The sequence below is a fragment of the Acanthaster planci genome, linkage group LG10 (genome assembly GCF_054643075.1).
Source record: "Acanthaster planci isolate LZ-2023a linkage group LG10, COTS_SCS, whole genome shotgun sequence".
Taxonomy (NCBI): domain Eukaryota; kingdom Metazoa; phylum Echinodermata; class Asteroidea; order Valvatida; family Acanthasteridae; genus Acanthaster; species Acanthaster planci.
Window position 1 is genome coordinate 18,227,274 of NC_141786.1, and position 17,426 is coordinate 18,244,699.

General features: G+C 43.1%; 1 protein-coding gene across 14 annotated transcripts in view; it reads right to left on the reverse strand.

Annotated features, from left to right (window-relative positions):
- The window catches only part of LOC110989965 (uncharacterized), a 33,521-nt gene that overhangs the window by 10,459 nt on the left and 5,636 nt on the right, over positions 1–17,426 (reverse strand). Inside the window, exons 3-9 of one of the 14 annotated variants that reach the window (XR_015426843.1) lie at positions 15,642–15,747; positions 15,378–15,438; positions 13,628–13,786; positions 13,027–13,176; positions 8,868–9,010; positions 7,701–7,858; positions 7,015–7,108 (exon numbers count right to left, since the gene is read on the reverse strand). Coding sequence is in view for 4 of the 14 variants with exons in the window: in XM_087142559.1 (XP_086998685.1) it covers positions 7,764–7,858; positions 8,868–9,010; positions 9,538–9,668 (369 nt within the window). In the remaining 10 variants the exon portion in view is untranslated. The other 13 variants (XR_015426844.1, XR_015426841.1, XR_015426840.1 and 10 more) reach the window with 13 other exon arrangements.

Below are 17,426 nucleotides of genomic sequence, written 5' to 3' on the forward strand. Positions count from 1 at the left end.
TGGTTAGAGGATTAATTCGACCTGCTGGTTCATGTTGATGAGACCAAAGCAAGGATTGGTCACTCAATCCTGGGTGGTTAGAAGCTCAAGTCCACAAGCTGGTTCACATAGATAATACCAGCACAAGGATTGGTCACTCAATTCTAGGTGGTTAGAAGCTCAAGTCCACAAGCTGGTTCACATAGATAATACCAGCACAGGGATTGGTCACTCAATTCAAGGTGGTTAGAAGCTCAAGTCCACAAGCTGGTTCACATCCATGTAGATAATACCAGCACAAGGATTGGTCACTCAATTCTAAGTGGTTAGAGGCTCAAGTCCACCTGCTGGTTCATGTTGATGAGACCAGAGCAAGGATTGTTCACTCAATCCTGGGTGGTTAGAAGCTCAAACCCACATGCTGATTCACGTCGACGAGACCTCAGCAACGATTGGTCACTCAATCCTGGGTGGTTAGAAGCTCAAGCCAACAAGCTGGTTCATGTTGATGAGACCAGAGCAAGAATTGGTCACTCAATCCTGCGTGGTTAGAAGCTCAAACCCACCTGCTGGTTCATGTTGACAAGACCTCAGCAACGATTGGTCACTCAATCCTGGGTGGTTAGAAGCTCAAGTCCACAAGCTGGTTCACGTAGATGATATCAGCACAGGGATTGGTCACTCAATTCCTGGGTGGTTAGAGGATCAAGTCAACAAGCTGGTTCATGTTGATGGAACCAGAGCAAGGATTGGTCCCTCAATCCTGGGTGGTTAGAACCTCAAGTCCACCTGCTGGTTCATGTTATTGAGAACAAGAGCAAGGATTGGCCACTCAATCCTGGGTGATTAGAGGCTTAAACCCACCTGCTGGTTCATGTTGATGAGACCAGAGTAAGGATTGGTCACTCAATACTGGGTGGTTAGAACCTCAAGTCCACCTGCTGGTTCATGTTGATGGGACCAGAGCAAGGATTGGTCACTCAATCCTGGGTGGTTAGAAGCTCAAGTCCACAAGTTGGTTCACGTAGATGATACCAGCACAAGGATTGGTCACTCAATACTGGGTGGTTAGAACCTCAAGTCCACCTGCTGGTCAATGTTAATGAGAACCAGAGCAAGGATTGGCCACTCAATCCTGGGTGGTTAGAGGCTCAAGTCCACCTGCTGGTTAATGTTAATGAGACCCATAGCAAGGATTGGTCACTCAATCCTCAGTGGTTAGAATCTCAAGTCCACAAGCTGGTTCATGTTAAGGACACCCAGAACAGGGATCGGTCGCTCAAACCTGGGTGGAAAGAGGCTCAAACCCGCCTGTTGGTTCATGTTAATGAGACCAGCACAAGAATTGGTCCCTCAGTTCTAGTTGGTTCGAGGCTTAAGTCCACAAGCTGGTTCGCGTAGATGATACCAGCACAAGGATTGGTCACTCAATTCTGGGTGGTTAGAGGATCAAGTCAACAAGCTGGTTCATGTTGATGAAACCAGAGCAAGGATTGGTCACTCAATCCTGGGTGGTTAGAGGCTCAAGTCCACCTGCTGGTTCATGTTAATGAGACCCATAGCAAGGATTGGTCACTCAATCCTCGGTGGTTAGAAGCTCAAGTCCACAAGCTGGTTCACATAGATAATACCAGCACAAGGATTGGTCACTCAATTCTAGGTGGTTAGAAGCTCAAGTCCACAAGCTGGTTCACATACATGTAGATAATACCAGCACAAGGATTACTCACTCAATTCTAAGTGGTTAGAGGCTCAGGTCCACCTGCTGTTTCATGTTTATGAGACCACAGCAAGGATTGGTCAATCAATCCTTCGTGGTTAAAAGCTTAAACCCACCTGCTGGTTCATGTTGATGAGACCTCAGCAACAATTGATCACTCGATTCTATGTGGTTAGAGGCTAAATTCGACCTGCTGGTTCATGTTGATGAGACCAAAGCAAGGATTGGTCACTCAATCCTGGGTGGTTAGAAGCTCAAGTCCACAAGCTGGTTCACATAGATAATACCAGCACAAGGATTGGTCACTCAATTCTAGGTGGTTAGAAGCTCAAGTCCACAAGCTGGTTCACATAGATAATACCAGCACAAGGATTGGTCACTCAATTCTAAGTGGTTAGAGGCTCAAGTCCACCTGCTGGTTCATGTTGATGAGACCAGAGCAAGGATTGGTCACTCAATCCTGGGTGGTTAGAAGCTCAAACCCACATGCTGATTCATGTCGACGAGACCTCAGCAACGATTGGTCACTCAATCCTGGGTGGTTAGAAGCTCAAGCCAACAAGCTGGTTCATATTGATGAGACCAGAGCAAGGATTGGTCACTCAATCCTTGGTGGTTAGAGGCTCAAACCCACCTGCTGGTTCATGATGACGAGACCTCAGCAATGATTGGTCACTCAATCCTGTGTGGTTACAAGCTCAAGTCCACAAGCTGGTTCATATTGATAAAACCAGCACAAGAATTTGTCACTCAATTCTAGGTGGTTAGAGGCTCAAACCAACTGGCTGGTTCATGTTAATGACACCAAAGCAAGGATTGGTCACTCAATCCTGGGTGGTTAGAAGCTCAAGTCCACAAGCTGGTTCACATAGATAATACCAGCACAAGGATTGGTCACTCAATTCTAGGTGGTTAGAAGCTCAAGTCCACAAGCTGGTTCACATACATGTAGATAATACCAGCACAAGGATTACTCACTCAATTCTAAGTGGTTAGAGGCTCAGGTCCACCTGCTGTTTCATGTTTATGAGACCACAGCAAGGATTGGTCAATCAATCCTTCGTGGTTAGAAGCTTAAGCCCACCTGCTGGTTCATGTTGATGAGACCTCAGCAACAATTGGTCACTCGATTCTATGTGGTTAGAGGATTAATTCGACCTGCTGGTTCATGTTGATGAGACCAAAGCAAGGATTGGTCACTCAATCCTGGGTGGTTAGAAGCTCAAGTCCACAAGCTGGTTCACATAGATAATACCAGCACAAGGATTGGTCACTCAATTCTAGGTGGTTAGAAGCTCAAGTCCACAAGCTGGTTCACATAGATAATACCAGCACAGGGATTGGTCACTCAATTCAAGGTGGTTAGAAGCTCAAGTCCACAAGCTGGTTCACATCCATGTAGATAATACCAGCACAAGGATTGGTCACTCAATTCTAAGTGGTTAGAGGCTCAAGTCCACCTGCTGGTTCATGTTGATGAGACCAGAGCAAGGATTGTTCACTCAATCCTGGGTGGTTAGAAGCTCAAACCCACATGCTGATTCACGTCGACGAGACCTCAGCAATGATTGGTCACTCAATCCTGTGTGGTTACAAGCTCAAGTCCACAAGCTGGTTCATGTTTATGAGACCCAGAGCAAGGATAGGTCACTCAATCCTCTGTGGTTAGAGGCTCAAGTCCACCTGCTGGTTCATGCAATGAGACCCACAGCAAGGATTAGTCACTCAATCCTGGGTGGTTAAACGCTCAAGTCCACAAGCTGGTTCATATTGATGACAACAGCACAGGGATTGGTCACTCAATTCTAGGTGGTTAGAAGCTCAAGTCCACAAGCTGGTTCACATACATGTAGATAATACCAGCACAAGGATTTGTCACTCAATTCTAAGTGGTTAGAGGCTCAAGTCCACCTGCTGGTTCATGTTAACCACTACCAGCCGGGGACTCCGAAATCGGAGCCGTATGGTTTATATGTGTGGCCGGGGTCTCCGAACTCGGACACAGGAAACAGGGCCCTGTAACAAAAGACCGTACTCCGAACAAAAGACCAGGCTGCTGGGCATGACCGGCATTTTTCACTCTCAAAAGTGGTGACAATCCAGCGTTATTTTGAAACTGTATACCAGGGTTTGGGGTATTTAGAGCAAGCGGATTACCACCGGGGACAAAAGCTCTCCACCACCGCAGCGATGAGCCACACAGCACCGCTGCATGCTAATCTGGCCCCTATAGAAAAGAGGTCAGCAGTGCACTGAGCCAGGTTCGTGAACAAAAGCCAGTTGTATAACACCACACAATCTGGGCTCTGTTTACAAGGCTGCAGGCCTGGCTGAAATATTCGGGCGTCAATGAAGGTCACCTGTCAACTTAGAGTAGTGCCTGAAGATTACTCTGTGTGGCTATAAACGACCGTTAAATGGAATGATGAATTGTTGAAGGATTTTGAACACGGAAAAAATTATAGTCATGCCGGCCCACCATCCTCAACGTTGAAAAATGCTCCGGTCCGAAGTGGTTAATGAGACCCACAGCAAGGATTAGTCACTCAATCCTGGGTGGTTAGAAGCTCAAGTCCACAAGCTGGTTCATATTGATGACACCAGCACAGGGATTGGTCACTCAATCCTAGGTGGTTAGAGGTTCAAGTCCACAAGCTGGTTCATGTTAATGAGACCCAGAGCAAGGATTGGTCACTCAATCCTCGGTGGTTTGAAGCTCAAGTCCACAAGCTGGCTCTCGTAGATGATACCAGTACAAGGATTGGTCACTCAATTCTAGGTGGTTAGAGGATCAAGTCAACAAGCTGATTCATGTTTATGAGACCAGAACAGGGATAGGTCACTCAATTCTAGGTGAATAGATGCTCAAACCCAACTGCTGGTTCGTGTAGATGAGACCAGAGCAAGGATTGGTCACTCAATCCTGTGTGGTTACAAGCTCAAGTCCACAAGCTGGTTCATATTGATAAAACCAGCACAAGAATTTGTCACTCAATTCTAGGTGGTTAGAGGCTCAAAACAACTTGCTGGTTCATGTTAATGACACCAGAGCAAGGATTGGTCACTCAATCCTGGGTGGTTAGAAACTGAAGTCCTCAAGCAGGTTCATATTGATGATACCAGCACAGGGATTGGTCACTCAATCCTGGGTGGTTAAAGGCTCTAGTCCACCTGCTGGTTCATGTTAATGAGACCCAGAGCAAGGATTTGTCACTCAATCCCGGGTGGTTAGAGGCTCAAGTCCTCCTGCTGGTTGCCGAGACCAGAGGAAGGATTGGTTCTCCAGCGCGGGTGGTTTGAAACCACAGTTACTCTCACCCAGTTAGATGCTGAAGACCTTTATTGGTCAAGCCTTGATTGTTTGAATCAGCTGGTTCATGATGACGAGATCAGACCAAGGATTAGTCACTCAATTTTCGAAGGATTGAGGCTCAAGTCCACATCCTGGGTTCATATTGCTGAGAGTAGACCCAGGGTTGGTCACTCAAGCCTGGATGGTTTGAGATTTGACCTCACTCAAGTCTGGTAAGAGGCTCAAAAGCTAGAACTTGTCACTCAGACCATATCTGGATGGTTTGAGTCTCATGTTAGATCAGTCCCTCAAGCAGGATTGTTCGAGGCTGGTAAGCGGCTCAAAAACTTGGACTGGTCACTCAAGTCTGGATGGTTTGCGGCTGAAGTCCAGCCATTACTGAGACTAGAGCTATGATGTTTATACTCTTACGTCCAGTAGCTGGTTCAAGCTGCTGAGACTAAAGCTAGAATTGGTTTAAAAGTATGCCTGGAAGGTACATGCTTATTAAAGTCCACCTGCTGTTTCACATTGGATACATGAATAAGATAATTCCTCATCATTTGCCTCAATCTATGCTTGTAATGAAAGCATAACAGATGGGGTTCTTTCCTGCAATACTTACAGAAATGTAATGATGACTCTTCATCGTCAGGGATTTACGATGACTTGAAATAAGAAAACGAACCCACAAAACACAACAACAGTGAACCCCGGTTGGGAAAGATGAATGTGGAATACAGCATTTTGCTGTAACACAACTGGATTTAATGTGCCGGTAATATTTAAACTTCTGCTTTGACTACAACATGTCAGTCTCTCTCTGGTTTTGAATCCGATGAGGTCAAACTGTGCAAACTATCCCAACCTTTTTTACACTTCCAATAAACTTTGACAACCAGTTTAAGATATGAAATGCGCGTCTAAATTCCTAATGGTTAAAAGCTAATTACTAAGGTGGTTAGGAGTCATCTCAAATCTCGTCCGGGAAAAGTTGAGGATAAACTTTGTGGAGTGTTGTGGTGAAATGTTGAAGGCTTCTGAAAAAAATTCCCCACAATCTCCCCAGAATGAAGTTATCAATAGTTGTATACAAATCCCCCCAACCCACTCTGCGGTTTTGGCCAGGCAGGCCACTCAAGGACACCTGTGGTTTTGATGACAGAAGAGCCACAGGCAAAGGACTACACTCCTTACACAGAGCTTTTTGAAACTTCTCTAACTGTATCATTTGGAATAAATATACATCGACCCTTTCGGGAAATACAAAGCTTTTTCAGGTTTTTTTTCTTTTGCTGGAAAGCTACGGTCTTGCTTTAGGCAAATACAACTTTATTGGTATTTTATCTGTTGATGTTACTGCACAAAAGGACATTAACAAGAAGAGATCATGTACTGGCCCTGTATTTCAAAAACTCTTCCTGTAATATCATTTTTATTAGCCAAAAAATTTGAAGCATATTGTTGCTTTGCATTTTATTATCTCTTGATGTGAAATGCTGAAAATCTGTAACAACAATCACGATGAGACAATTCTGGCTATGGAACCTTTAAAAAAATTCAAAGTAAACACTTCTAGTTTTGAGTTCAGAACTGAATGGATATGGAGGTATAACAAGGGGCAGAGGTAATGCAACTTGTGCATTTAACGAGCGAATGAAGCAATATAAGCAGAGGGACTGACAAAAGTTTGTATTTTTTTTGCCAAACAACTATCTGATTCAGTGAACACATGACCACAGAGAAAGTCATAGTTTGAGTGACCCAAGGTCAGTCTCTGGAAACCGCAAACCACTTAGAATACTGACCACCTTCTACTAGCCCACTGGTAATGTAAACAGTCCTTCACTTTAAGTGACCTAAATGTACTAATGCAAAATTCCTCAACAACTTCCCCTCAATAAATGCACAGCTATTTTCAGGGAAATTGTGGGGAAAGGATTCACTTTCCCCACAATTTTACCGCAACTTGTCCCGGACAAAATCTGAGATGACTCCTTAATGATAGTTTAATTAACATCACCTGAATGATGGATTGTTTGGAACATCTAGTCAACGGACTGATCTGTGGACGAAATCCCAGACTTCAATGCCCCTTCCGAAAGTTTTCCACAAATCTGAATTAGAAAGAAAAGATCCAGATTTAATACTTTTACTAGCGACAACAAATGGATCAACAGATTTCCATATAGGATTGATCAACTGAAAGCAGAGCAGGATGGAAAGATCGCACAGATCCATCAAACACACCAAAGCAATGTCTGTACATGTACAACACGGTTGTGCAATCAGACAAGGATCCGAAAAATAAAACATACAACATGAGACAGTGTGAAGGTTGACGTCCAAGAAAATGATATTCCCCGACTCAACACTCATTTTGCTCTTAGTCCCAAGTAGATACTAGAGTGCTTGATGAGAAAGCAAGCTAGGTTTGGTGCAAAGGTGATCTTTTGACAACCCAAAGGCCGCTTCATATACATGTACTTCAGGTGAATGCAATAGCAAAGTAAATTAGATACCAAGAACAGACATTACTACAAGTCCCCCGGAAAGAAAAAAAGGGGTGCGTAATAGTCAATCTTGGGTCAGTGTTAACTATAACCAAACCCCACTGTGTGTTCTCCTCTGGAAAATGAGGGCATCCAAAGTGCCCCCGCTGCAAAGTTAACCCCACTCACGCCAGTAAGTAAAAGTGAAAATTCTCACCTAGCTGTTACCCTCAACTTGCAGACTGCACTTCAGTGATGTGTCTTGATTCCAACAGGTGCCCTATGGTGTCAGCGTCAGGACATTCACAAGTACTGCAGGCAGAAAGGTAGACGAGTCAGGATACTCAATCATGTCACACGAGTCAGGCATCAGCGCTGTGAATGTAACAAGAAATTCAACACATGGGCATTAACCTTTGCTGGGCAGAAGAATCATACACTTGAGCCTGGTATTACCAAGGCTCAAGATATCCCACTGAGTCCAATGTCCTCCTGTGACTTTGAAGAGGAGAGACAGGAAAGCTAGATGCTGCTGTGTTGTGGAACACATTGTGAATGTTGTCCCAAGAGGGCGTGGAATCTGAAGTAGAAGTGAAAAAGTGGACCACAGATTAATGGGTGGGGATTCATCTAGTACAGCTGGTACCATACATTGTATACAAGCATCTTGGAGTGGATGTGAAAGTTTGTCACAAAGGATGGTAACATGCCCCATAGTTTGCTTTGGCGATGGTCTCTCTGTTGAACAAATGACAGATACAACACGATAAGGAGCTGGTGAAGAAATTCCTTATGATAGATTTTAGGATTTGAAACAGTGCCCTCAAGAATTTCACAGATGGTGATGCCTTCTACAAGATTTGATGAACTGTTTCCTCAAGGGTTCCGGTGCAAATGACAGGAATACACAGTTTCGACTTAGGCCACAGGTCAGCTAAGATTCATGTCAACGAGACTCAGAGCAAATTCCCACATACATGTATATGTACATACTGCACCTGTCGCTAGAAGACTGGCGAGTAGAGAGATGTGATCTAGTGCAGGGCTTCCCCTGCCCATTCAAATGTAAAGCATCCAATCTCACTCGTTTTAGTGACCATGCACCAACAAGTGGTTAATTATTGGCCAATGCTAGCACCTCGCACAAAAAAATTAGAAGCAAAAGTTTAAAGGGAAAATAAACGACTCCAGTCTGACATGGAAATGTCTCTTTCACACTGTCCTGAGTGGTAAAGAAGGTCCCAAATGCAAGATTTGAGGAAATGAAATTAGAGTGAATGTTCAAAGAAATTGATTTCAGTAGCCTTGATCATGAAAAATCGTTTCTTTATCTTTCACAATTTGGAACTATACTAGGCCAGAAATAAAGGAAAGACAAGCTTGCCTGGGGATTGACTTGAACTGACTTGGGTGGAGCTCCTTGATGTCGGAGAGGTTAACATCTTGGTGGTCACAAAAGGGAAGGGCGGTTGGAAAGGTGAATTGGATCTGCTCCATCCAGGTAGATCTATGGGAACATCTTGTACTCTGTATTGACAAAGCACAGGAAATATGAGGTGAAAGTTATGAGTTGAAGACAAAGCAACACCACCCACTTCCTAACTCAACTAAAATGAACCTATGAAGCAAGTTATTTGAACTTTAACCACTTGCTGCTGGGTGCTTTTGAAAATGCAGTGCACACATACGGGCCATTGTCAAGAATTTCAGTTTTCAAAAATCTTCAAAATCTCATCATTTCATTTAATGGACGTTTACACCCACACAAATGACTCTTTGGTGGCTACTCAAAGCTGACAGGCAACCTCCAGTGACTCCCAAGTATTTCAGCCAGGCCTGCTGCCCTGTAGAGAGAGCCCAATTGTGAGGTGTTGCATAATTTCCTTTGTTCCCAGGGAATGCGAGTGGCATCTTTCAAACACCACTGGATTAGCATGCAGCAGTGCTGTGTCTCTCCTCAATGTGGCCCTAGAGCCCTTTTGTACGTGATGCTACTCTGCGGGCACGCTATGCCCAAAACAGTGGTATACTGTTTAAAAACAGTGACAGATTACCTTCGAAACATGCCAGCCAAAAAATGATGGCAATTCCCAGCAGCAGGTCTTTTGTTCCAATTACGGTCTTTGTTACACAGACCAGCTCTTTTGTCCAATTTTGGGTGGCCCGCCTCTGCGTATAAACCCATGGTGCCTGAAACAGGGTTCCCCAGCAGCAAGTGGTTGGAGTCATTTTTGCTTGTTTGATATCTGAGAATCAATCATTTCATAAAATACAACAGTAATGCAGATGAAATCCTAAAACTGTATGGAACTCTTCTGAACTGAAATTCCAGTGATTTAGTTCTGTTGGCAATTTTCTCTCCCATTCCAACCGGAGTTCCAACTTGAACTGGTCATCTTATTTGTTATTATTTTCACTCCTGTTTCTGGTATTAAAACATACACCTCACCAATGCCCAAGGCACTGTAGCTCACGAGCCTGAAGAAACCTGTAGAGAGGAGACAAGAAGAAGCCGTTACAGGTTTAGAGGCTGGAGAAAACCAATGCCCAAGGCACTGTAGCTCACCAGCCTGAAGAAACCTGTAGAGAGGAGACTATAAGAAGCCGTTACAGGTTTACAGGCTGGAGAAAACCAATGCCAAGGGCACTGTAGCTCGTGAGCCTGAAGAAACCTGCAGAGAGGAGACAATAAGAAGCCGTTACAGGTTTACAGGCTGGAGAAAACCAATGCCAAGGGCACTGTAGCTCATGAGCCTGAAGAAACCTGCAGAGAGGAGACAATAAGAAGCCGTTACAGGTTTACAGGCTGGAGAAAACCAATGCCAAGGGCACTGTAGCTCGTGAGCCTGAAGAAACCTGTAGAGAGGAGACAATAAGAAGCCGTTACAGGTTTAGAGGCTGGAGAAAACCAATGCCCAAGGCACTGTAGCTCACCAGCCTGAAGAAACCTGTAGAGAGGAGACAATAAGAAGCCGTTACAGGTTTACAGGCTGGAGAAAACCAATGCCCAAGGCACTGTAGCTCACCAGCCTGAAGAAACCTGTAGAGAGGAGACAATAAGAAGCCGTTACAGGTTTACAGGCGGGAGAAAAACCCCAGTGGAATAATCTGGGTAAAACCAACAGATTCAGGTAGGGACTGAAAATGTAATCCACAAGTGGACCGAGCCAGGAATCAAATCCAGACCACAGAGGTGGAAGGCAAGGAAAGAACTTGACAATTCACCATTAATATTTTTTGATCAATGTATATCAGCTCTTTTTCATAATCAGAATGATTCACCATACCTCTGGCGTATAGTCTAGTTTGGCTTCCATGCATGAATGCAATTGATATGCTGAAAGTGTGCACACTACTAAACACATGCTATTGGGAGATGCCACAGGGTCTACTTGAAAACAACCCAACTTAACCCTGGAAAATAGCATCTAAATGTACGATTGAGTGCAGTGAGCAGAGGGCATAATGACAGGGGTTTTCTTCCCTTACAACCAGGTCAAGTTCCACTCACTTTTTACGTTTGATTCAATGGTTTTTAAGTTGACTGTTCTGTCTAAAATTCTACATATTTCCATATTTTGACAAAATCTGTTGCATGAACACACGTATATCATGAAAGTTTTAACTCCAAACCGTGCCTTTCAGTGTTCTAGCTAGGACCATTTTAGTGCAGAGTAAATTTTTGGATTACAAAGCATAGTGAGTGCAGTTCTCAATGCTTTCTGATGCTTGAAATACGATCGAATTGGTACATTTAATCAGAGATACCAAATTTTCAAAGTGAAAAAGTCTAATTCTTTTACACTTCCAGTTTTGGTTTCCCGACTGACCCTAATTTTTTGGTGTGACCCTAAAAATTTTCATCAGCAAATAAGAAAAAAAAAGTTTTAAAAATCCTGTCGTCTTTTCTTTCAAAACCAACACCTGTCAACAACTTCTTTTCAGGTCAAAACACTTGTATTTAACTTACTAACATTGTGCAAGTGTGAATTGTAATTAATTGTTGATTATATTTCCACATTAATTCTGGTAAGTTTTTATTTTAATCACTTTTGGGGCAATTTTTGGCAACTTTCATCCCATTCAATTAGCACCACAAAAATGTCGAAAAATCCTTACCTACTGACCCTATTTAATCAGAAGCAGCGCTATTTTCTCTTAGCGTAACTAATGTGCTTCTCAGTGTTGTAAGATCCAGCGTTGGCAGTATTTATCATGTCACAGTTATCATGTCAAATGCTTTACAAAACACGTAAGCTTCTCCACGACAAGGCTTTGCAATAAAGGCCCATTTTTGTAGTGTATTCGTCCTTTGCTCACTTGTTGCCACGGTGCAAAACAAGTCCAGTTGGTCACCAAATATCCAAGAATCAAATCCTCGACAGTCCTCCACTCTGGTCAACTTTAGCATGATCATGATTTTCGACACACGTGTGTGCAATTTCGGTACATGTACAGCCGCATATGGACATACACACTCACGTTGCGATTGTGCCTACTTGCCCCCTGTTCATCATAGCGTTAATCGGGGCGAATAAATGATTCAGCCATGCTGGTTTCTATAGGTACTCATGCAGCGGGATGCCAGCGACACATTTCTGACATGCATTATGAGGCCGGCTCCGTGCTACCGGTAGCGTACGTAGAGTTTATACACTACTGTATGGTTTTGTACCTTGGAGTCGGAAATTGTAAAAATCTTAGTCTGGATCGTACAGTCGTAAACGGACTAACAAATAGTAAAAATTACGCCTAAATCGTACAAGTTGGCATCTCTGCATTTTCAGTAATATTTCAGTTCATTTTTTTGAAAATCCATGCTGAGTGGCACAGCCAATTTGAACCCAAGAGACAGGCGGAAATTTGCAGTACCAGGTGGTGCCGCCCGGAGCTGCCCATCGTGGCTAGAAGACTGGTGCAAGGTTACATTACAGCATGGTTGTAGACATCGATTGACAGCCCTGCCTGGCCTGCAAAAACACACATGCACTGGTTCCCGACTTGTTATGTACAACATTCCTATTCATACAACCACTGTGATCGGGAACCACTGACTGACATGATAGACTTGAATTCAACACTGTGTGATAAATGTGTTCAGCATGCACTAAATGCCAACAAAAGGTGAATGGGGCAGCACAGTGCAGCAAGCACAAATTGACTCACACACACCAGGTGTGTCTTCAGACAGTTCACTGTGCTGTGCAGTACTTGGTATGCATGGCGCTGCTGGGTCTCCGGTCATTTCAACGATCATGCAGATGAAGGCAGCTTTGTTATTAAGGCTACTACAGGACAAGAGCTGTACACATGCGTGCCATGCGCGACCGTCATTCAACTGGAATTCATAGAGGTGAAAATCAATGTATTTCTGTTTGTATTTCCTTTTCTGACCTTTTCTTTTGAGCCAGAAGGGAAAAAAGGAAATAAAATTTTGGAGGTCTGTTTTAAAAAAAACCGGATAAATCCAGAAAAGTGGCATCTCTGACTATTACATCATCAATTCTGCTAATCTCCAAACGCCGACAAATAGAATGACGTACCACTGTACCGGTGTCGACAGAGCCTAGTCATGCAGTATTCAGTGCACGGCAGACTCTGCAGCCCCTAGGGTGGTTCCTACCCAGCCTTGTTCTCAGGTCGACTGCATCATCAGCCTGGCATGAGCTCCATGCCTACCTCTTCTTCAGTTTCTGGGCAAAGAAACACCAGGGTTGGGATGGGAAACCAATCAATGCCATCAGTCAACTTTATTTCACTGTTAAAAAAATGAACACAAAGTCTTAATGACACACCTACATGTTTGATTGTTGCCCACTTAAAAAGTCATTACCGGTACATGTAGGTTCAAGTAATATCCCATATTATATCATAAAAATATAATAATAAATAATATCCATCTACATATAAAATCTTCAATATCTGTTCCTGACAACATTTGCCTTGTGGTTATACAATGCTGCAAAATATGCATGTTAAGGCCTAAAGAGAAAAGTCTCCGGCTCTAAAAGTGGTGAAGCAACACTTTTTTTTGACCCTCACTTTTTTCCTAGAAATGATATACGTATACAGCACGAATTGGGACTGCATGCACAGGTATTGCCGTTACTGACACTGAAATAGACTGGCCTTTTCGCTATTTACTTTTTAAAAGCATTTCCAGCTTGTACGTGTACATAGGACATTAGACCACCTGGTTTGTCTGGTTCCCAGATGTGAATGTATAATACAGAAATGACGACAGAGAGAGGGCTTGTGGGTACACCATGTGTAGAATCAATCACTTCTATAAGAACGGCGGTTCTGAAAGAGAGAAAGTTTGGGGTTACACCATGTGTAGAATGAATCTCTTCTATCAGAGGTGTGATTTGGGAAAAATCCACGAAACATTCGTCGGAGGGTTTTGCAAATCGCGTTGGCCACAGCTTCCCTACAATTCACGGCACATCTATTTGATTATAGGAGGAGATTCAGGTACTACATGTCAGCCACCAAAAGAGCTGTTCTTACTTTGAGGGATACAATTATAACATTTACTGCAACAAAACCCTTGCCCTCATTCACTTCAATTGCAATTATACATGTAAGCTATAATTGGTGACAATCAAAGACCTAGAAGTGTAACACACACATACACGCAGTTATCAGTGATCCACAAAATTCTATCACAATTTATTAAAACTGAAAACTGTCTCATACAGATGAGTAGCTTACTGTGTTACTCGTGACACCACGTGCACTTGCAGTACCCAGGTTTGTTGATTTTCACGAGAAAGTCACGATAATACATGTATATCAATTTCCCATTGGTTAATTCACTGTCCACCTTGGTTTCCAGCCAGGAAAATTTCTAAGAATTCTTTAGTCCTTTGGCTACATTCAGATCCCCACAATCTGCCACCTTGTATGACATCTGTGATGGACGTCGACGACATCAGACCACCACGAGAACGAAACGCAATGGCAGACGGATGCACGTTGTACACAGTGCATGCAACGACAACACGTGTACCGTGCATACATACACAGCAAACATACAGTACCTACAGTACATGTACATACCTACAACGATCATACCGCTGGCCTGGGTCCGTAGGTTTTAACAATGATACCCCCTCCGTTCAATGTACTGTTATCAATGCATCTGGCGCATTTCCGGGGGGAGTAACAACGCAAAATATTGAAGTGTTTGCGTTACATATTAAAAGAATTGACAATATGGAAATCTGGAAAGTCTCACAGAAACTCTGGATAGTCTCACAGAAATTCCGGAAATCCGGAAAAATCTGGACAAATCGCAGCCCTACTTCTATAAGATCGGTGGTTCTGGCTGAGAGACGGTTTGTGGGTACACCATGAGTAGAATCAATCTCTTCTATATGAACGGTGGTTCTGACAAAGAGAAGGTTTGTGGGTACACCATGAGTAGAATCAATCTCTTCTATATGAACGGTGGTTCTGACAAAGAGAAGGTTTGTTGGTACACCTTGTGTAGAATCAATCTCTTCTATAAGAATGGTGGTTCTGACAAAGAGAAGGTTTGTTGGTACACCTTGTGTAGAATCAATCTCTTCTGTAAGAACAGTGGTTCTGACAAAGAGAAGGTTTGAGGGTACACGATGTAGAATCAATCTCTTTTGTAAAAATGGTGGTTCTGACAGAGACGGTTTGTGGGTACACCATGAATAGAATCAATGTCTTCTATAAGAACAGTGGTACTGAGAACCTGTGAGTGCGAACTGAATGTTTCCACCGGGATGCTCTGGTTGTCTCCCCTGAGGAGTTCCCACTCACTGGGTCATGTCTGAACCATCTAGAAGAGATTGACTCCACACGGTGTACCCACAAACCTTCTCTCAGCCTAGCCTCCATCATGCAAACTTTCAAATCTTACTGTCAGACTGGCCCTCTGATGGTCTCCTCAGCCTCCATTGATGTTCATGAAGAACAGAATGCTGAGTATTCAAAGTGTGGCAAAAATGCAAACCAAGGAAACACTGTGAATGTGACAGTAACTTACTGGCCCCTTACTGACCATATTTACATGTATCTCTTTTGCCTCACCTCTTAAAACAGCTGAAAAGACAAACTGCATTCAATCCTGATGGCAGAATTTACAGCATCACCATCATCTTCAATGCTTGAAAAGAGAACTTACAGTCACTGCAGAGGACAGACGTCTCCTAGATGGACAGTACATGTTCTTTCCACTCTCACTACCATCTCTGACCATCTCTGCTTCTATCCGCTGGACACCAAGAACCCTAACAATAACGAAAACGGAAAAAATGGAAAAATAGGAAGGTCTCATGTTTTCTGTTAAGAAAAACTATTTCAGCTGCACATTAGGAGAACAATTTGTTTGTCATAACACAGCACAACTGGCTAGAAACCCTGCCAGACACGTCAGTCTGCATCGTTTGTCAAAGTGGCTTGCCTGCCCAGTGTAACAAGATCCAATAAGTCAACTCTGCCCATGGCCAAAGAGCGTGGGAGTCTGTGGTTGCTAGTCACCACAAGATCCAACAGTGGCATTGTTCAATGGGACTAGCTCCCACTGTCTCAACATGGCATGTTTGGTTGGCTGCTGTTGATTGCCCCGTGGAGCTACAGCTAGTGCACCAGACTTTACACTTGGGCCAAAACTTTTGCGGTATTACTAAACACTTAGCAGAAAAGCTGCTCATTAGTGTAGCAAAATAGTCTGCTTATAAATTCATAGCATTACTTGCATGGTTGTGCTTACGCAGCATGAGCATGGAGATTCGCCTTGTTACATCACTAAGTTTTAAGAACATGGTCTTCCTCCAAGGTAAACGTACATGTACATGTACCTTCTGCTGTGCTCACTGCTTACGGTCCCTATGAAATACGCCTAACCTCTGTAGACTTAACATTGTGTGCTTATAATTAGCAACGCCAAGAAATTGGGCCCTGTTGCTCTATGCTGGTCTGCCAGGTTTTTAGTTCAGCATGGTTGGCAACTTGATGGTATTTTTTCTCTGCTTTCATTTCACAGACTGCAGGCCCTTCTGACTTCACAATCTGACCATCTTCTTGCCTGTGCATTTGAACATATTTATATGAAATTTGCGCTTTATAAATGAATATATTATTATTATTATAAGAGTGACTCGGGTCGACCCAATTAAATTTTGGTTCCAGACAGATGAAATTAATACACACATTTGCAATGGATTCGGCCCATGAAAAGAGTGACGTCTGAAACCAAGTTGCTCTGGTGTCTTTTCAAGTGCCTTCAAGTGTCCATATTTTGCCTACTACATGTAGCATGCCTGGTCGCTACTAATTGTTTCAGACGTCAAACATTTGCCATATACTTAATTCAGAATTTGCTTTTAATTTGGTTCGGCGCGACTCTAGAACGCCTGTCAGAAATGGGTCTTACTCTTGAAGTGGGCATACATTTCAGGAGTATTCTTTTGCAGGAGTATTCTTTAAAAGTGAGAACAAAAATTGTTGTTGTCAATAAGTCTGAACAATAAGCATGACTACACGTACATAAACTTGGTATTCTTTCCTGGTCTGGTTAGCAGACCTACTGTACACAGGTACATGTACATGAACATGTGCTATGAAGGCTTGCTAAGCACTGTCAATATATCATTATTATTAATATGAGTTTTATATAGATATCGTCGATGTTAGTTATTTGGTAAAATCGATATTGGAATTGGGAAATATCGGAATTTGGAAAAATATAAAAAATATCGAAAACCACGGACACATCGAGATTGAAAAATATATCAAAAATATCGCTACTGAGGAGCGAACTTTATTAAAAATACGGAAATGCATCGTCACATTACAGTAAGTTTCGATAAGCTTTGGCTTACGTTGGCTGTCACGCTGAGTGAAAAATTTCCCTGTACACGTACATGTAGCTTATACCCCGGGCGGTTTATACGTGTACGACATTTGA